The sequence below is a fragment of the Rhinolophus ferrumequinum genome, chromosome 9, assembly GCF_004115265.2.
Source record: "Rhinolophus ferrumequinum isolate MPI-CBG mRhiFer1 chromosome 9, mRhiFer1_v1.p, whole genome shotgun sequence".
Taxonomy (NCBI): domain Eukaryota; kingdom Metazoa; phylum Chordata; class Mammalia; order Chiroptera; family Rhinolophidae; genus Rhinolophus; species Rhinolophus ferrumequinum.
This window is the reverse complement of record NC_046292.1, coordinates 90,703,026-90,724,252: the sequence shown is the minus strand read 5'-3', so window position 1 is coordinate 90,724,252 and position 21,227 is coordinate 90,703,026. Positions and strand designations below refer to the sequence as shown.

Genomic DNA, 21,227 nt, shown 5'->3' with positions numbered 1-21,227 from the left:
GCTGCTGTTCATTTACATTCCTTGAGCGCTCACTGCCGGTCACTGGGAAGGAGGAATATAAAGATGAATGAGAAACTACTCTGCTTTCTAAAGCTAGTAATAGTCTATCAGCACATGAACAGCTAATGACAAAAGCATGTGCGATGGGATGCATTGAACGTGGATCCTGCATTTCTTGGGGGCACCAAGGGAAAAGGGGTGAACTCTGCCCCTCCTAACAGCACTTTTCCCTCCCACAGGTACAATGAATCCCTCCTTGAGGAGGGCAAGATGATGCACAGGCTGAGGCATCAGCGGGTGGTGAAGCTCCTAGGCGTCATCATAGAGGAGGGAAACTACTCTCTAGTGATGGAGTACATGGAAAGGGGCAACCTGATGCGTGTGCTGACAGCTGAGGTACTGTCTCCGTGGCGCTCCGTGCAGGCGCAGCGACTTGGGTGCTGCTTGTCTGTTGCGGTTATCGCTTGGTGGTGTTTTTAGCTTGTTGGTGTAAAACCATCCTTTTGTTTTGCGGGATATTTTGGATTTTCTGAAGTCAATCCCTCATTAAATCTTCCTTGACTTTCCCTGCCCAGAGGGTGGTCTTGCCCCCCTCTCAGTCCCTGCAAATAGTTTAGTTGTCCATGTCCCTTTTGTCAGCTGCTGTAAGGTCTACAATTCAGAGATGGGCCCTGTCTTCATGGAGCACACGGTCCGATGTGAGCAATATGCATAACGGATAACAAATATTTGATTGATTCATTAAAGGATGTATTCTGTAAAGGACTGTATGAGAAGACGGAATACATGGAATTGCACTTGGATACTATTTAAGAAATTTACAGCTCAGATATAGAACATTAGAGGCAATGATAATGGATAAGACTTAAAACAGGAAAATAAAAATTGTGTACCAAAATCAAATAACTAAAGCATTTTTAAGAGTTTATGCACTTATTAAGAGCAAGGCCTCGTGCTAGTTGCTCAGGAACCAGTAGCAAATATGAACCAGTAGCAAATATGACACAGACAAAAGGGGACAGATAGGTAAGGGAACGGTATAGTGTATGGTGTTTTGTTAGGCAACCTCATCGTGTGCTGTGGGAACAGGAGGAGAGGCGAACACCCCAGCGTGGAATGGATGAGGAGGGATTCCAGAAGGAGGATGCTTGAGTCAAGGACAGATAGAGGTTTTGGAGCAGAGAATTAGGGACTAAGTGTTCCAGGCAGAGAGATTGGCATGTGCAATGGGATGAGAATAGGCCAAATTTGGAAACTGCAAAAAACTGGGTTTTGCCAGAGCATAGATTGCTTGGGGGGTGGTGGGATATGACTGTCTTTATGGCAGATATTTCCCCTTTTCCCATCTTCTCCCCTGTCTCCACAACTGCCGAAGCTATGCCAATTCTTTTAAGTCACAGACATCGCTCACAAATACCTGTGGGAAAGATAAAAGACAATCACTTGTGCACATTGTATTATAATTTGATCCAGTTGCTCTTCTACCCCAAACTAGGTAAGATCAGTTGTATGAAGTAAGTAGGCATTTTGATTGGGAGATAAATCATTTGGGACAAGAAGCATTCTGGGGGGTCAGGCAATGATGACATATACGAATTGGAGCTCAAGAAGAAAATAAGGAGGACATAGGTAGAGAAGCAGACATGGATGAGAAAGGGATCTACTTTGCTTGCTCAGAATTTTTCCCTAAATCCAAAGGTGTACCATGGAAGAAAGGAAACTGGCAGTTTTTTGTAGGGTACTGATTGGATTATGAATACGTTCAGCTACATTATGAGTTAAATATGGTTTTTTTGGGGGGTTGACTTGGGAATCTAACTTCCATCATTTAAAATTTTCTCCTGTTTACCAATAACCAACATACACATGAACTTTTAGGAAACAGACTATTTGTAAACTAATGACTGCAGGTGCATGTGTGCATACACACAGAGTGAGTTTGTGTTTTTCAGTGTTAAGTGAATCTAATTACTATAAATAGAAACTGGAATTGTCTATATTAGCATAGATATTCATATAACTAGAATACAATTGTGAGAGTGACCTGAGTTTCTACAAAGACCTGAAGTACGTAATAACAAATCACAAAATAGATGCCACATTCATTTCAGGATTAAGATTATGTTATCTCATAGCTTAATCTTTACATGTTTGTAATCAGTGTGAACATGTTCCCTTGTATTCTTTTTTCTGTTAACATTATTCATACATGCATTTCCATGACATTTTTCACATATTTAAAATATAATAGAACATCATATTAGTATACCATACAGAATATTTGTGTGTGGGTTTCTTTTGTATATGTATTTATCCATTTATTCACCAAACATTCCATGTATCATGCTAGGTAGTAAGCATACATCCTAAGTAATATAATTATTATTATATTATATATATATAATATATATATTATAATTATAATAATAATAATATTTTGTCTTCCAGAAGTTTAATTGTATAGCATTTTTATATATTGCTGTATTGTCATGGAAGTTTTATTCTAACACTGACAAAACACACCACTGATACCTTACCACCAGGATGAGCTCTTTCTTCGAAAGGGGGCTTGTTTTACAACGTCAGTAGTGCTGCAGAGCATGAGCAAAGGCAGCCTGGTAACTGGATTCTCAGGTGCAGACCCTACTACTCTTGAGGGAAATAGTTGCTTTGGCCTGTTTGATTACCTTTCCATTTCCTGACTTAATATTACTTGTTTCAGATCAGTCTCCCCCTTTCTGTAAAAGGAAGGATAATTATGGAGACCATTGAAGGAATGCGGTATTTACATGCAGAAGGTGTAATACACAAGGACCTAAAGCCTGAAAATATCCTCGTTGATAATGACTTTCACATTAAGGTAAACCTTAACCTCAAGGCTTCTAGAAGATTGGGGTAATTTACTTTTAATTCTTCACTGTAAATACATTTCTGTGCATGGTAGACTCTAAGGAAGACCTCGCTTATTTTAATTGGTGATGGTGGTGCCTAAAGGCTCTACCAAGGATTGAAAAGAAAGATACAGACTTGATGGAGTTTATATTTTGTATGTATTCATTCACTTTCATCTGTATTTTTTATCTGTTTCCTTTTGCAAACTCCAACTGTTACTTTACGTGAAAGGAAACAATAGAGAGGGATTTTGCTGTTGTTGTTCACTCAAGAGCAAGATTTAACTAGGCAGGTCATCATAGCTAATTGGCTCTGGCAGTAGGACTCAAAAGTGTGAGAATCTGAAAGGGGAAGCGGCCTTGGGGGAAGGACTGAGGAACTGCTTTCAGGGGCGTCACTCTCTGCTAGAACATTCTGCTGCTAATACTTTGTCCTAGTCTCGGATGGGTTTTATTCCTGTCTGTAAAGGAAGGTTCCTTCTTTACGTTAATAACGTTATCTCTTATGTTCTGGGTTAGAATCTATGGATTTTATGTAATCACATACCAAAATTCATCCCCAAGTACTTGGATTCCTAGAGACAAAACTGAAACTGTCACCTCTGATTTCTTCTTAACTGTATTGTCCTGTCATTTTGCCCTGCCACTTCCTTTATTTTGTGTCTGACCTTGGTATTTTTCTCTCTGCTTTTTTGTCTGTTTTTCTCCTCCTTCCCATCCCATCTCCTCTTAGGTTCAGGCTACCGACTGAATACAAGCAGCAACACAGTCCTTAGGCTCAGTGTGTCAGGAATCCCTAGAAACTTGCATCCATGGGCTTCTGGACACCATTTGGGAAAATAGAAGGTGCAGTATGTAGTCACTGTCTGCTACACGAGTCTGCTGAAAAGAAAACACTTTTTCCCCCTAGCTCCAGAAATAGTTGAAAAGCATATGTAGAGTTGATGAGGGATTAGAACAAGTACGTTTTGTTGTTGTTCATGTCAGAAATGTCTTGTTTTGCCTCCTTCTTTCTCCCCCCAACTCTGCCAGCAAATTTTCTGTTTTTTTAATTGCATTAGAATTGAGATAACTAAAATTTCTTGTGGACATTTCTTACGGGAGATTTTCCAAAAGGCTGAGGAAACAGCAAAGTTTCTATTAGTCTGTTCAGAAGTAGCTGTTTTAAACCTATCCAGTGCCACCATTTCTGGAAAATTCCCTGTAACTCACATAAGCCCCCAATTTAAAGACAAATCGGATGTGCTTGTAGCCTTCACAGAACAATCCCGTTGGTTTGATCTCTTGCAGATAGCTGATCTTGGCGCCGCTTCATTTAAGACGTGGAGTAAGCTGACTAAAGAAGAACATAATGAGCAGAGGAAAGTGAAGAGTCCTTCTAAGAAAAATGGCGGCACCCTCTGCTACATGGCCCCTGAGCACCTGAATGACATCAATGCAAGGCCCTCGGAGAAGTCAGATGTGTACAGCTTTGCCATAGTGCTTTGGGCAATATTTGCGAATAAGGAGCCGTATGAAAGTAAGACATTTATAAACGAGTGGGATTTGGGTATTAATCAAAATTGTGAAATGAAATAATGGCTTTCAGTGAAGTCGGTTAAGATTTATAATTGTTTGTTCATTTAGTGTCTGTCTGATCCCACTAGACTGTAAGCTCCACAAAGGCTGGGGCCACATCTGATTTATTCAGTGCTATTCCCTGAGTATCTATACACATAGTGCCTAGGATGGAGTAGGTACTCAATACATTTTTGTTGACTGAATGAGTAATCTCAGTTTAGGAATCAGGAATCACGGAACAAGTAGGAACCTTGATAATACGTCTAAATTTGGAAGGTACTGTAAAATTCCCAGCTTCTGGGACAGGAAGGTTTGCGTATGAGGACTAAATATTACAAGTCATACACTTCACACTTTCATCCATTCACTTACTCCTTCATTGAGGAATTATTTCAGAATTTATGTGGGCACTTTAATCAGAATTGGAAATACAGAGATGAGAAAGACATGGTTCGTGCAGGGGAACAGACACATAAGTAGTCATTCCTCAGTTTAAGTGCTTAAGTTAATGGCCATTTTCCTTACCGTTCTTCATCGGGTGATTATTAGCTCCCATGGTTTAGTGGTCACCTCTTTGCCCATGCCTCTCAAATCTCTTATCTGTGGTCCTGGCCTGGACACCCACTTCTCTGTTAGTCAGATCCATTACACATACCAGAGGAACCCCAAAGCAATATCCCCCCAAACAAATTCATCTTCCAATTGCTCTCCCCGTCATTCACTCAGCCTTTGCTCCTCTTCTCATGACAGCAGATGGCATCACCATCCACCTACTGAGTTGCCTGACCAGAAACCTTAGTCATCTCAGACTCAACCTTGTCCCTCTTGTCCTACTTCCAATCAGTCATTAAAACCTATGGATTTAAGGTATATATGTATGATTCAAGGTACATCCTGAATCCATCCACTTCTGTTTGGCACGACCAGACTCTTTTTAGTTCAAACACTTCGTATTTCTGTTGCAAGCTCTTCATGCACATCTACCATTCACGCTGCCGCCCAGTTGGTAATCCCAACAGGAAGTAGGACCATCTCACTCATCTGTTTAAAATCCTTCCAAGGCTCCCTGTGGCCTAAGGATAAAATTCAGATTCCTCAGTATACAAGGCCCTTTCTGATTTGGCTTTTGCTTCTTTCTCTAGCCTTATTCCTTGCCTCTCTTTCCTTAGTTAATGTGCCCAGTTATATTGAACTACTAATGTCTGGGATACATCATGATTTCTGAAACTTCCAATCTATTTATATTCTGCTTCCCTAGCCCAGAATCATCCTCTTCTGAGTTCTCCTTCCCCATTTTTTACCTAGATCACTCCTGCTTATTTTTCTGGACCCAACAAAGCATTCTCGGGCCTTCTGGTAAAGGCTGTGTTACCAGAACCCCTGGAACTTATTTCGTGAGTGGCAATTATCACGCTATATTTTAAGTCACTCTCGTTAATATTCCGTTTGTTCTACTAGGAGGCAGCTTTCTTGTGAATGCTGTTTTTCATCTACCAAAATTAAAATTTTGTTTCATTATTACTACAATGGAAGATGTCAGCTCCTTGCCACAGGGCCATTCTGTCCCTGCTGGATGAGGCGGCTACACTAAAAGCATGCCCTAGGCAAAGACAGATGGGTGGTATTGTCCAAGGTCTGCCACCTCCCTGCCTGGGAGGAGCAGGACCTGAAAGAAAGTCTTGACTTAAGCTCCCTTGCTTTGTAGATGCTATCTGTGAGCAGCAGTTGATAGTGTGCATTAAATCCGGGAATAGGCCAAATGTGGAAGACATCATTGAGTACTGCCCTAAGGAGATTATCAACATCATGAAGGAATGCTGGGAGGCGAATCCGGAAGTCCGGCCCACATTTACTGGTAAGGGTGTTTTTTGTGACTGTACGATCACTTGTGTGGCAATTTTCCTAGTAAGATGTCAGGAAGTTGCTTTGAATCTTAAGAAAACTGAGTTCCACTTGTGATTTCAAACTCATGTTTTAGATTTTAAATGTTTAGTTCAATGAAAGATGCCATCCCTCCTCAAAGCATGAAGGCATTGAAGGCCCGCTTGTGTGTGTTTTTTTCATAATTAACTTTATAAAAATTGTGTTAAAATATACATAACACATAGGTTACCATTTTAACCATTTTTAAGTGTATAATTCAGTGACATTACGTACATTCATAGTGTTGTGCGTCCAGTATCACAATCCATCTCCAAAACTTTTTTATCTTTCCCAGCTGAAACTCTACCATTAAACAACAAAACCCCCATGTTTCTCTCCACCAGCCCTTGGCGACCACCTTTCTACTTTCTGTCTCTCTGAATTTGACTACTCTGGTACCTCATTATAAGAGGAATCCTACAGTATTTGTCTTTTTGTACCTGGCTTATTTCATTGAGTGTAACGTCCTCAAGGTTCATCCATGCTGTAGCAGGTATCAGAATTTCCTTCCTTTTTATTGCTGACTGGTATTCCACTGTATGTATACACCACATTTTGTTTATCCACGCATCTGTAGATGGATACAACTTGGGTTGCTTCCACTGACCTTGTTTCTTAGCTTCTTTTATCTCTTTTCCCTCCCTTTGTGTAGCTGTCATCTTTGGAAATGTGTTTTGTCAGATTGGGCCTGTAGTAGAGGAAGAAGGAAAGGGATATGGATTTGTCACATGCTTGCACCTCTTCCCATTCCTCTATGTTACCAAGGATCTTGCTAAGATCCTAAGCAGAGGAAAGAAGAAAATCAGAGGAAAGGGGCAGAGGAAAGAAGAAAATCGGGTGAGGAAAAAATAAATAGTAGGAAAGCACTTTGGAGCATCTTGCTATGAGAAAACAGAAATGAAGCCCCGCCTACCACTACAACCAAAGGTTTAGAAGGGTATGTAGAGGTAGTTGCCTGTTTCCTTATTCTCTCAGTTAGTCTGAATCTTCTGGCTTGGTTTCTTCTTTTCTCTCATGCCTTTTTCACTTTTTAATTGAAGTTCTTATTTTGGGATAATTGTAGATTTACATGCAGCTGTCAGAAATGAGGTACCCTTTACCTAGTTCCCCCCAATGATACATCTGGCCAAACTACAGTACAGTGCTAACTACCAGAATATTGACATTGAGACCTTCGAACACAGAACATTTCTGTCACCACAAGAGTCTCTCATGTTGCCCTTTTATAGCCACACCCACCTGCCTCCCTAACCTCACCCCTCCCTCACCTCTGGATACCACTGATCTGTCCTTCATTTCTATCATTTTGTCATTTCATGAATGTTACATAAATGCAATCATAAAATACCTTTTGGGAAACTTTTGGGATTGGCTTTTTCCTACTCAGCTAATTCTCGGGAGGTTCATCCAGGTTGTTGTGTCTATCTATCAGTGGCTTGTTCCTTTTTATTGTTGAGAAGCACTCCATGGTGTGGATGTACCACAGTTGGTTTACTCACTCTTTGAAAGACATCTGGTTTGTTCTAAGTTTTTGGCTATTAGGAGGAAAAGCTGCTGTAAATGTTCATGTTACAGTTTTTTTGTGTGTGTGTGAATAGAAGTCTTGATTTCTCTGGAATAAAGACCCAGGAGTGAAATAGCTAGGTGGTATGGTAGTTTCATGTTTAGGTTATTTTTGTTTTTAGTTTTAGAAATTGCCAAACTGTTTTCCAGAGTGGCTCTATCATTTTATATATTCCCATCAGCAATGTAGGAGTGCCCGTTTTTCTGCATCCTTGTTAACATTTGGTGTTGTCGTATTTTTATTTTAGCTATTTTGATAGGTATGTAGTGATTACTCATTGTGGTTTTAATTTGCATTTCTCTAATCACTACTGATGTTGAATATCTTTTCATATGCTTATTTGCCATCTGTATATCTTCTTTGGTGAAGTGTTGCTTTATGTCTTTTGCCCATTTTCTAATTGGATTGCTTGCTTTTTTACTATTGAATTGTGAATGTTCTTTATATGTTCTATATATCATTATTTTGTTCGATTTGTGGTTTGCTAATATTTTCTCCCAATCTGTAGTTTTTTGTTTTTTTCATTCTTTTAGTAGGGTCTTTCACAAAGTAAAAGTTTTTTATTTTGATGAAGTCTAGTTCATTAATTTTTCCTTTTATGGATTGTACTTTTAATGTCAAGTCGAAGAACACTTAGAGGGTTAGAGCCCAAAGATGTTTCTTCTATGTTTTGTTCTAAAATTCTTAAGAGTTTTACATTTAAGTCCATGTTAAGTCCATTGTTTTCTATGATTATGAAGGAAAATTCTTTATTGCTAACAGAAGAACAACAGCACAGAACTAAAATTTGGTTATCTTTCTTGCTAGTTATTTGATTTATATCATATTGGAAAAATACCGTGATCTATTTTGAATTAATGTTTGAATAAAGCGTGAGACTTAATTTGAAGTTCATTTTTATGCCTATGAATGTCTATTTGTTCTAGCACATTTTTTTTGAAAAGCTCTCCTTCTTCCATTGAATTGGTTTTTCTCCTTTGTCAGAAATCAGTTGGAATATTTGTGTGAGTCTATTTCTGGGTTCTCTGTTTTGGTCCATTGATCTATGTATTCAGATATCCTTCTACCAATATTCAGTCTTAATTACTGTAGTGATACAATAAATCTTAAAATTAAGTCAACTGATTCCTCCCACTTTTTTCTTCATTTAAAAAATTCTGTTAGCTACTCTAGTTCCTTTGTCTTTCTATATAAAATTTAGAAAAATCTTGTCTATTCTACAAAAAAAATATTACAGGATTTTGATAGGAATTGTGTTGAATCTGTATATCCGTTTGGAGAGAACTGACACTATTACTTTGTTGAATCCATGAACACGGTATGTCTGTCCATTTATTTGATCTTTGATTTTTTTTAATCAGTGTTGTGTAGTTTTCATCATAGTAGTCCTATATATTTATTTCTTTTTTTAAGCAATTCTAAGTAGTTTGTATTTTTAATTTAGGGTCTACTTGTTAATAACTAGAATATAGAAATATAGTTGATTTTGTTTGTATGTTAATCTTGTATCTTGTGACCTTGTTGAGCTCATATACAAGTTCTCGGAGATTTCTCGGATCTTCTTTGGAGATTTTTTTAGATTTTCACGTCCTCTCCAAATAGGGACAGTTTTATTTGTTCCTTTCTGATCTGAATGACTTTTATTTCCTTTTCTTGCTTTATTTTACTGCCTAGAGTTTCCAGCACTATCTTGAATAAGAGCAATAAGAGCAGACATACTTACCTTGTTCTTAATCTTAGGGGAAAGCATTCAGACTTTCACCATGAAGTTTGATGTTAGCTGTAGGTATTTTGTAGATATTTATCACTTGAGCAGGTTCACCATATCTATTCCTGTTTTTCTGAGTTATCATAAGTGGGTTTTGAATTTTGTCAAATGCATTTTCAGCGTTGATTGATATGGTCATCTGATTTTCATTCTTTAACCTGTTAATATGGTGGATGGATTATGTCAATTGATTTTTGAATTTTTTTTAATATTTTTTATTTTTCAATTATAATTGACATACAATATTATATTAGTTTCAGGTGTGTAAAATAATGATTGCACATTTATGTAACTAAGTGATCACCCCAATAAATCTCATACCCATCTGACACCAATCATAGTTGCTCCAATATTATTGATTATATTCCTTATGCTATACCCTACATCCCCATGACTACTGTGTAACAACCAATTTGTACTTCTTAATTCCTTCCTTTTTTTTCACCCATACTCAAAACTCCCCTCCCCTCTGGCAACCATCAAAATGTTCTCTGAATCTATGAGTTTGTTTTTGTTTTGTTTGTTTATTTTGTTCTTTAGATTCCACACATAAGTGAAATCACATTGCATCTGTCTTTCTTAGTCTGACATACTCCACTCAATGCAATATCCTCCAGGTCTATCTATGCTGCCACAGATGACAAGAACCCATTCCCATCCATGGCCGAGTAATATTCCATTGTATAGATATACCACCTCCTCTCTATCTATTCATCCATCAATGGACACCCAGGCTGCCTCCACATCTTGGCTACTGTAAATAATGCTGCAATGAATATATGGATGCACACGTCCCCTTGAAGTAGCATTTTGGGTTTCTTTGGATAAATACCCTGAAGTGGGATTACTAGGTTCTTCTTTGTCTCTTGTTACAGCCTTTGTTTTAAAGTCTGTTTTATGTGGCATAAGTATTGCTATTCCAGATTTGTTTTTTCCTCATTTCCATTTTCATGTGATATCTTTCCCATCCCTTTGCTTGCAGTTTTATGTGTCTTTCTATCTGAAGTGAGTTTCTTGTAGGCAGTATATTTAAGGGTCTTGCTTTCTTATCCATTCAGCCACCCTGTCTTTTGATTGGAGCATTTAATCCATTTACATTTAAAGTAATTGTTGATATACATATAGTTACTGCTATTTTATTATTCATATTTTTTTATCTTTTTTTTTTTTCCATCTTAAAGAAGTCCCTCTGAGAGTCCTTGTAATTCTGGTTTGGTATTTTTGGACTCCTTTGGTTTTCTTCTTGTCTGGGAAGCTCTTTATCTGTCCTTTGATTCTATCACTTAGAATCAAATGATAGAGCTTTGTTGGGTCGAGTAATCTTGGTTGTAGGTCCTGGCTTTTTATCACTTTGACTATTTCCTGCCAGTCCCTTCTGGCCTGCAAAGTTTCTGTTGAGAAATCAGCTGAATTTCTTTTGCTGTGTTTAAGATTCTCTCTTTGGCTTTAAACTTTGGCGTTTTTATTATGTGATGTATCTTGGTGTGGGCCTCTTTGGGTTCATCTTGTTTGGGAATCTCTGCACTTCCTGTGCTTGTATGTCTATTTCCTTTACCAGGTTAGGGAAGTTTTCAGTCATTATTTCTTCAACTAGGTTTTCAATTCCTTTCTTTCTCTCTTCTCCTTCTGGTACCCCTATGCTGCAAATGTTGTTATACTTGATGTTGTCCCAGAGGCCTCTTAGACTATCCTCTTTTTTTGGATTCTGTTTAGTTTTTGCTCCTTTGTTTGGATGTTTTCTGCTACCTTATCTTCTAAATCGCTGATTCGATCCTCTGCTTTGTCTAATCTGATTCCCTCTAATGTGTTCTTCATTTCAATTATTATAGTCTTTATTTCTGACTGGTTCTTTTTAATGTTTTGTTTCTTCATTTTTATGTTTTCTATCTCTTTGTTGAAGTTCTTCCTGAGATCATTGATCATCCTTATAAGCAGTGTGTTGAACTCTGTGTCTGGTTGATTGTTTGTCTCCATTTTGTTTGGTTCTTTTTTAGAGCTTTGTTCTATTCTTTTATTTGGGACATGTTTCTTTGCCTCCTCATTTTAGCTGCCTTCCTGTGTTTGTTTCGATATATTAAGTAGAGCTACTGTGTCTCCTGATCTTAGTAGAGTGGACTTATGTACAAGATGTGCTGTGGAGCCCAGTGGCACAATCTCTCTGGTTACCTGAGCAGGGTGCTCCAGTGTGTCCATTGTGTGGGTTGTATGTGCCCTCCTGTTGTAGTTGAACCTTGGTTGCTGTTTGCACGTCAGTGGGAGGGATTGACCCTTGGGCTGATTGGTTGTAAGGACTGGCCATGACTACAGTGGAGGAGGTGTTGTACAGGGGCTGGCCCTCGGAGCAGGACTCACTTTAGCAGGTCTCTGGTGGTACTCATTCTGCCCTTTGGGTATGTTGTTTGTGGAGTTGGTTGGGTGGTGCTCTGGTGTAGTCTGAAGCTGGCCATCAGGCGTGTTGGTTCTGGGGCCTCTTGGGATGGGCTCTATTGCAGGCCATGGTCAGTTGCTACCTGTATCTTGCCAGGAGCCACTTAGTATGAGCTACAAAGTGGCCTGCAGATGGTTGCCACCTATACTGGGCTTGGAGGTACCTGGGAGAGCTAAGCTGTGAACCAAGGCCGGCTACTGCTTGTGCTGTGCTTCGCAAGAGGTATGGGGCCAGATGCTGCTTGTTTAGGAATTGTGAATGTTTGAGAGATTTTAGGAAAAGTCTACAGCATGAGCCAAGGCAAGTCATTTGTATGGAAAAGCCACTGGAAGCGTCTTGGGTGGGTCCGCAAGTTGGGTAGGGTGAAATGTCAGGGAATCACCAGGGCATGGAAAATGGTGTTAGCCAGGTCGATGGAGACTCAGATATGGCAGCCACGTATGCATGCAGGGTGAGTAGTGGGAGGGCTCAACAAAGGGGCAGTAGTTTTTGCCAACACTTCTGTCTGGGAGAAAGCTGCCCCTCCAGCCCTCTTTCTGAAGCCAGACAACTCAGTTCCTCCCCATATGTCCCTGGCACCTTTTGAGCTGCTGCCCCAGTGCTGGAGCTCAGAGCAAGGGAGTCCATCAGTGAGTAAGTCTATGCTTGGGCCCTTTAGGGCAAATGCCTAGAACACCAGCAGCCCTCTGTGTCACTCAGGCACAACCTCCGCTGGTTTTCATGGCCAGAAGTTATGGGGACTTCTCTTCCCAGCACTGGAACCCTAGGCTGGGGAACCTGGTGTAGGGCTGGGACCTCTCACTGCTCTGGGGGGAACTTCCACAGCTAAGAGGCTAAGATAGCCCTCCCAATTTTTAACTGCTACATGTGGATGTGGGACCAGCCCAATCCGAGTCTTTGCCCTCTTGCCAGTCTCGATGTGGCTCTTCTGTATATCCTTAGTTATAGGACTTCTGTTCTGCTGGACTTCAGGCTGTTCTCAATGGTGGTTGTTACATAGGTTAGTTGTAATTTTGATGTGGTTATAAGAGGAGGCAAGCACAGCATTTGTCTACTCTGCCATCTTGACCAGAAGCTGATTTTTGAATTCCAAACCCCAGAAAGAAAACTTATTTGGTCATGGTGTATAATGCTTTTTATTTATTGCTCAATTGCATTTGGTAATATTTTTAAGACTTCTTGCATGTATAATCATGAGGATATTGGTCCATAGCTGTCTGCTTTTTGAATTATCTTTGTTTGGTTTTGATGTCAGGGTCAATATTGGCTTCATAAAATAAATCGAAGTGTTTTTTCTGTTTCTGGAAGAAATGTATATAATTGATATTTATTCTTTATAAGTTTGGTAGAATTCTACCATGAAATCATATGGGCCTGGAGATTTTTTGGGAGGTGTTTTTAAATTATGGAGTCAATTTCCTTAATGATTATAAGTCCATTCAGATGATTTTTTTATATCAGAGAAGTTGTGGTAGTATGTAGTTTTTGAAGAAATGGTGTATTTTATCTAAGTTGTCAAATTTATATGTGTAAAGTTGTTTGTAGTGTCCTGTATTGTCCTTTAGATATCTGCAGTGTCTGTAGTAATAGCGCCTGTTTCATTTCTGATACTGGTAATTTGTGTCTTCTGTTTTTCTTTGTCAGTCCTCTTAGAGATTTATCAATTTTATTGATCTTTTCAGAGAACCAGCTTTAATTTTCTGGGTTTTTTAAAAATGTTTTTTATTTCATTGATTCCTGATCTTGTTTATTTCCTTTCTTCTACTTGCTTTTTGTTTGTGTTTTTCTAGGTTCTTGAAGTGGGAACTTAGATTACTGATTTTGATTTGAGACCTTTTCTCTTTTCTGATGGTGGGTTTGATGCCATAAATTCCCTTCTCAGCCCTGCTTTAGTTGTGTCCCATTAATTTTGATATGTTGTCTTTTCATTCACTTCAATGCAATTTTTAAATTTTTTGATTTAAGACTTTCTCTTTGATCTATACATTATTTTAAAGTGTGTTGTTTAGTTTCCAAGAGTTTGGAGATTTTGCTGTTATCTTTCCGTTATTGATTTTATTGTAGTTAGAAAACAAATTCTGTATGTTTCAGTTCTTTAAAAATTGTTGAGGTTATAGTCAGTGATACAGTAACAGCTATATACGCTGTTAGAGGGTAATAGAGATTGGGGGCGGTTATCACTGTGTGAGGGGTGTAAATGTCTTACTATTACATTGGTTTGTACACCTGAAACTAATAAAAAAAGTTGTTGAGGTTTATTTTATGGCCTTGGATATGGTGTATCTCGGTATATGCTCTGTGGGCACTTGAAAAGAATGGGTATTCAGCTGTTGTTGGTAGAGTATTCTACACATCTCAATTAGATCCTGTTAGTTGATAGTGTTGTTGAGTTCTTCTATATCTTCACTGATTTTCTGTGTTTTTTCAATTGTTTGAGAGGGGTGATCAAATATCCAACTCTAACTGTGAATTTCTCTGTTTCTGCTTTTAGGTCTATCTTCTTTAGTTTTATATATTTTGCATCTCTGTTGTTGAGTACATATACATTTAGGATTGCTATGTCTTGATGGATTGATCCTTTTATCATACATAAATATCCTTTTCTGTCTCCAGTAATCTTTTTTGCTCTGAAGTCTATTTATTGGATGTTAATAGAGCCACCCTGCTTTCCTTTTATTAATGTTTACATGATACATCTATTCTCATCTTTTTATATTAAGCTGCCTATAATCATATGTGATGTGAGTTTCTTTTAACAGCATATAGTTGGGTCATTTTTTAAAAAATAATCTATTCTTCCAATCTCTGTCTTTTGATTAGTGTTTTTAGATCGTTTATATTTAATGCAATTATTGATATGTTAGGGCTCATGTCTGCCATTTAATTTTTTTGTTTGTTCTTTCTGTTTTTCATTTCTGTTTTCTTTTTCCTGCCTTCCTGTGGGTTCTTGAATACTTTTTAATATTACATTTTGACTTATCTATAGTATTTTTAAATATAGTGTTTCTAATGGATGCTGTAGGTGTTACATAATCTATATATAATTAATCACAGTCTACTGATGTCATTATTTTACCAGTTTGAGTGAAGTATAAAAAGTTTATTCTCATTACTTCTCTTTACCTTCTTTTATATATAATTGCCTTAAATATTTCCTCTACGTACACTTAGAATATGTCAGACAATGTTATAGTTTTGCTTCAATTATTTAGAAAATGCAAAAAGAGAAAGAAAGCCTATTGTCTTTGCCTATATTTTTGATTGCTGTATTGTGGTGTCTTTTTTCTAATACTACTTCTGATACTAAATGTTTAACTAACTGGGTGTCCTAGAATTCAGTTGAATTCTGACACTAACTACCCAGAGTTATTGTCAGACTCCACAGGTTTAAGGGCTTAGTCCTGCTGCAAGATTATCCCCATTTCAGACATCAGATGCAAATATGGTTCCCTGGCAACCAACACTTCTGCACAGCTGACACAAATTTAGGGAACCTCACAACACCACTTTAGTTTTGATAATTCACCAGAACATCTCACAGAACTGAGGAAAACATTTTACTTGCATTTACTGGTGTATTATAAAGGATACAACGCAGGAACAGCCAAATGGAAGAGATGCATAAAGCAATGTATTGGTGGAGGGGGATGCCACAGAGCCCTTCCCAGTCCCTTTCCCCTCCCTGGCGGTTAGGGGTGTTACCGAAAGTTCCAACCCTGTAATCCTAGCTCAGCGTTTCTAATAACTAGCTTCCAGTTTGAAGCTATCTAGCCTCCCTCACCTCCAACTCCTCCAGCCAGAAGCCATATCATTAGCATACAAAAGATATTCTTATCATTTAGGAGATTCCAGGGATTTGGGGAGCTCTTTGCCCAGAGCCAACTAAACCTGGAGAAAAGACCAAACATTTATTTTTTTTATCATACCACGTTTTCTTTCTTTCTCCCGGACATTCGAAGGTGTCTTCTATGATCATTGTTTTGTTGTTGTTTAGAGAACGTCCTTTAGCTGTTCTCTTATTATATGTCTGCTGGGGACAAATTCTCTAAGTATGTCTTCATTTGAGAATGTCTTGATCTCCCCTTCATTCCTGAAGTATATTTTTGCTGGGTGTAGGATTCTGAGTTGATATTCTTTTCTTTCAGCTCTTAAAAAAATATTATGCCACTTCCTTTGACCTCTGTGGTTTCAGGTGAGAAATCTTCTGTTACTCTAATTTTTTTTTTCCTGATAGGTATTAGTTTTCCCTGGCTGCTTTCAAGATTTTTTTCTTTGTCTTTATTTTTCAGAGGTTTAATTATTATTTGTCTTGTTGTGGATTTCTTTGGGTTTGTTCTGTTTGAGTTTTGCTCAGCTTTTTGAATCTGTAAATTTATGTCCCTTGTCAAATTTGGGAAGCTTTCAGCCATTATTTCCTAGAGTACTTTTTCAGCCTTACTCTCTTTTTCCTTTCCTTCTGAAATTCTGATGACAGAAATGCTAGATATTTTGTTATAGTCTCACATGTCCCTCAGGCCCTATACATTTTTTCTCAATTTATTTCTCTCTCTGGATCAGAATAGGTCATTTCTATAGTTCTGTCTTTCATTTCACCAACATTCCTCTGTCCCCTCCATTCTACGGTTGAGCTTATCCACTGAACTTTTTATTTTAGTTTATTGTATTTTTCAGTTTTAAAATTTCAGTGAAATCTCTTTTATATCTTCTGTTTCTTTGTTGAGTCTTTCTATTTTTTTTCATTTGTTTCAAACTTATTCATAATTGATTATTGAAGCATTTGTATCATGGCTGTTTAAAAATCTCTGACAGGTAATTCTAACATCTTTGTCCTCTCAGTGTTGGCATGTATTGATTGTCTTTTCTTCATTGTTTGAGATCTTCCTGGTTCTTAGTATGATGAGTGATTTTTCTATTGAAACTTGTACCTTTTTTAACCAAGTTATGAGATTCTAGATCTTCTTTAAGCCTCCTCTTGTAGCTGGCTCTATCTGACACGGTTTTGGCAGTGGAATGGTTTTGACACCTTGTTAGTGCCATGTTGAAGAAAGTCCAGGTTTCCCCCTTGTCCCTGTTGACGCCTGAGGTGCAGGGGGCTCCTTGTTACTACTGCTTGGGGGTAGAAGTTCCAGTGGAGTCCACATTCGTCTCCATGGACACTGCATTGGAGGTGAAAATCCTGACTCTCCACTAGGTAGGCCTCTTCTGACACATCCCCATTGGGATGACAAAGGGACATTTTGTTACTGCAAAATGAGGTTGCAAGTCCAATCTGCCCTTGTAGTCCACTGACACCACAGGAGTGGAAGGACTCATTGCCATCTGGGAGGAAAGGAAGTCCTGGCTTCCTATTTGGCCCTCTCTGACATTATCCTGTGGGGGTGTTGGGGCACCCTGTTACTGTCTGGTGAGATTGGAAGTCTATGCTTATACTCAGCCTTTCTCATAGTGGTGGGGGTGGAGCAACAGTTTTTTCTATGTCATTTGGCTGGAGAGTGGTTATTGACTAAAGGTTTTTTGTTGTACTAGCCTGCTCCTTGCTTAGTTCTTTGGCTAGAAAGAGCAGGTTTTAGTTGTTTTTTTTTTTGTTGTTGTTGTTGTTGGGTTGCCAGCTTCTTCGGGTCTAAGTCTGGGATCTGTGAGACAAAAAGAAAACCCAGTGAACTCACTGCCATGTCTTTCCTCAGATCCCAAAGTCCCTAGCTGGTCTGCCTTTGTCTTGCCTCCTTTCAGAGTCTCATTATATTTCTTTTATATGTAATATCTAGGGGTTCTTGTTGTACATAGTGGGAGAAATACAGAAAAGTACATCTAGTCTATCTTCCCAAAAGTGGAAGTTGCCTTTTCCTTTTAAGGCCAGCAGTTCTAACTCTTTATAGCAAATCCTTATTCTAAGTATTCCATCCTGTAATAAATCCTATAATAAATGCCAGAGGGAGAGAAACAAAGAGTCTAGCCATTCTTGTTCACTTGGAGATTAACTCACATTAGAAAGGCTTTGTGCTGCAGCCAGGAAAACTACATGCTATTAGGCAGGAGCCCGTGGTTTCCAGTGTTGTGCTCTTCCGTGTTCTGGCTACCTAGTTAATAATCTTGTTAGTCTTTTCATGAAAGTCAATGAATTAGCAATCAAATTTTTATTTTACTGCTTTGTCCACAGATAAAGGTAAGTAATTTAAAGGTAATAGATTATTAATATTTTAATTTTATTTTAGAAAATATCTAAGAAATTTAAAGCACTATTTTTCTTATGTAGGTATTGAAGACAAATTTAGGCCTTTTTATTCAAATCATTTAGAAGCATATGTAGAAGAGGATGTGAAGAGTTTAAAGGTAGGTAATATAGCAGATGCTAAAAATGTTAACATATCAAAGCATATATATTTTCAATTATGAAAACCGTAGCAATATAATTTGTTACAGAGATTTGAGGTAAGCTAGCTTGGTAACCACATACAACAAAATTAGCAAGTTTATGCAGATATCATCAACTTGGCATACTGGACCCATTCCTCCTTCAAAACTAATGAAATGAGAGAAAATATACATAGCAATATGAAAACAAAGCACAACTTCTCTGGAATAGAGTGGAAAGTATTCTAGGTGAATTAGTCATTTTGAGGAATTCTTGAAAGATAGAAAGCTGACAGAATTATATTTTCTGACATCTGTAACAGAAAAAGAAAAGCTAACCCAAAACATAATGCTGAAGAAGGAGTACTGGAGAAGCACGTCTTGACTCAACGTACAAAAGAAACAGCATGGTCACCTAGGATATTGACAGGGAAAGTCATTTGGGATCCACAGTTGTGCCAGTTATAAAAGTTAGCTCCTCCCCCTAATTCCCTAAGCAACAAATGGGAGAAGCATATGCCTCGGGCTGAAACAGTGAGTGATGTCTGGGGTCAGAGAGTTATGTCAAAGACTGTTACTAACCAAGAAAGAAAAAGAGACTTTACCTACATACACACTCAGGAAACAAGATACTGTCATAAGTCTTACAGCAACATACTGCTAGAATTATGAAAGTGAAACTACAGTAAATAAAACAATTTTAAAGTACAAAAAAAAAAGGAAAAGAAATTAGACAGTCAAGAATTGCCAGACTTTTACACTATAAAAGATATCTGGCCGGCCCGGTGGCTCAGGCGGTTGGAGCTCCATGCTCCTAATGCTAAAGGCTGCTGGTTCGATTCCCACATGGGCCAGTGGGCTCTCAACCACAAGGTTGCCGGTTCGATTCCTCGACTCCTACAAGGGATTGTGGGCTGCGCCCCCTGCAACTAACAACGGTAACTAGACCTGCAGCTGAGCTGCGCCTTCCACAACTAAGATTGAAAGGACAACAACTTGACTTGGAAAAAACCTGGGAGTACACACTGTTCCCCAATAATGTCCTGTTCCCATTCCCCAATAAAATCTTAAAAAAAAGATCTCTAATACAAACGAAGAAAGCAATCAAAAGGACATCATTAAAGATAGTCACCAAGACAAAAAAGCATTACCATAATAATCAGTAATATTTCATAATGACAAAAGGTTCAATTCATAAGGATGATAATAATAGCTTTAAATATGTATATGCTGATAACAACATGGCCTCAGAATGTACAAAGCAAAAATTGACAGAACTCAAAGAAGAAATACAGACAAATCCATAATCACAGTTGGAGATTTTAATACAAATTTCTTTTTAATTGATAAAACCAGTAAGGATATAGAAAATTTCAAGAACATAATTAACACATTTGACCTAATGGAAATATATAAAACACTGCACCTAATAACTGCAGAATACTTACCTTTAAAGGCTTTTCAAGAACATATAGAACATTTTCAAAAGTTGACAATGTACTGGGAAATAAAACAAGTGTCAATCAATTTGAAGGATTATAATCATATAAAGAATGTTCCCCGACTACGTTTCAATTATGCTAGAAATTAATCTTAACAGATAATTAGAAAATCCCATGTGGTTAGAAGTTAAGAAATATACTTTTCAACATCCTTTAGGTTAAAAAAGACAATAATAATGGAATTTAGAAAATATTTGGAACTGAAGGCTAACAAAAACACTACATATTAAAACGTATAGAATGCCCTTTGCAAAAAAATACTAGTATAGTCATTCATATGTGTGTGTGTGTGTGTGTGCACACACACATATATGAAAAGCTGAAAATGAATTAGCCAGGCATTCATCTGGAGAAGATAGCAAAATAAATCTAGAGCAAATAGAAAACAGTAAATAATAAGAGAAGAGCATAAATTAGTGACATAGAAAACAGTTAATAGAGGATAAAAAGTTAAATGTTGGTTCTTTGGAAAGGCTAATAAAATCAACTAAGACTGATCAAGAGAAACAGAGACTGAAATAATTAATTAAGAGGCATCAGTACAGCTCCTATAGACATCAAAATGGTATTAAGAGGATATTGTGAACAAGTGTTTGCTAATTAATTTTAAAATTTGGATAAAATGGCAAATTTCTAGAAAAAAGTATAACTTAGCAAAACTGACTCAGAGTTTAAAAACCTGAATATTCCTATAACCATTAAAAGAGATTGGATTAGCGATGAAAATTCTTCCCGCAAAGAAAATTTCACAGATAGCTTCATCAGTTATTTCCACTAAATATTCAGTGAATAAATTATCCCAATCTTATAAAAATTTGTCCAGATAATGGAGAAGAGGTAACTCTCCCAGTCATTTCATGAAACTAGCGTAACCTCGATTCCAAAACCTGAAAAAGAAGATAAAAGAAAGGAAAATTACAGACCAGTCTCACTTAATATAGATGTAAAAATCCTGAATAAAATATAAACACAATGAATCAATCAATAGACAGTGAAGGTTGGAAAAGATACTTGGCCTCATTAACACAGAAAAGCAAAGTGAATTGATTATAATTTTTCATCCATTAGATTCACAATGTTTTGAAAGATTGGTAATATCAAGTGTTGGTGAAAATGCAGAGTAACAGGCAGTCTAATGCAGTATTGGTTAAGAGTATGAATTTGTGAAGTTTATTGAAAAATGATGCATCTATCAAACTTTTAGAAGCGTAACGTTTGCAGCAATTCTACTCTTTAGTAA

General features: G+C 37.7%; 1 protein-coding gene across 3 annotated transcripts in view; it reads left to right on the top strand.

Annotated features, from left to right (window-relative positions):
* RIPK1 (receptor interacting serine/threonine kinase 1) overlaps nucleotides 1-21,227 on the top strand; it is a 39,002-nt gene that overhangs the window by 8,730 nt on the left and 9,045 nt on the right. For all 3 annotated transcript variants that reach the window (XM_033114469.1, XM_033114467.1, XM_033114470.1), the window contains exons 3-7: nucleotides 240-396; nucleotides 2,723-2,860; nucleotides 4,182-4,410; nucleotides 6,157-6,306; nucleotides 18,388-18,464. In XM_033114469.1, coding sequence (XP_032970360.1) covers nucleotides 240-396; nucleotides 2,723-2,860; nucleotides 4,182-4,410; nucleotides 6,157-6,306; nucleotides 18,388-18,464 — 751 coding nt within the window. The remainder of the gene's footprint in view (nucleotides 1-239; nucleotides 397-2,722; nucleotides 2,861-4,181; nucleotides 4,411-6,156; nucleotides 6,307-18,387; nucleotides 18,465-21,227) is intronic.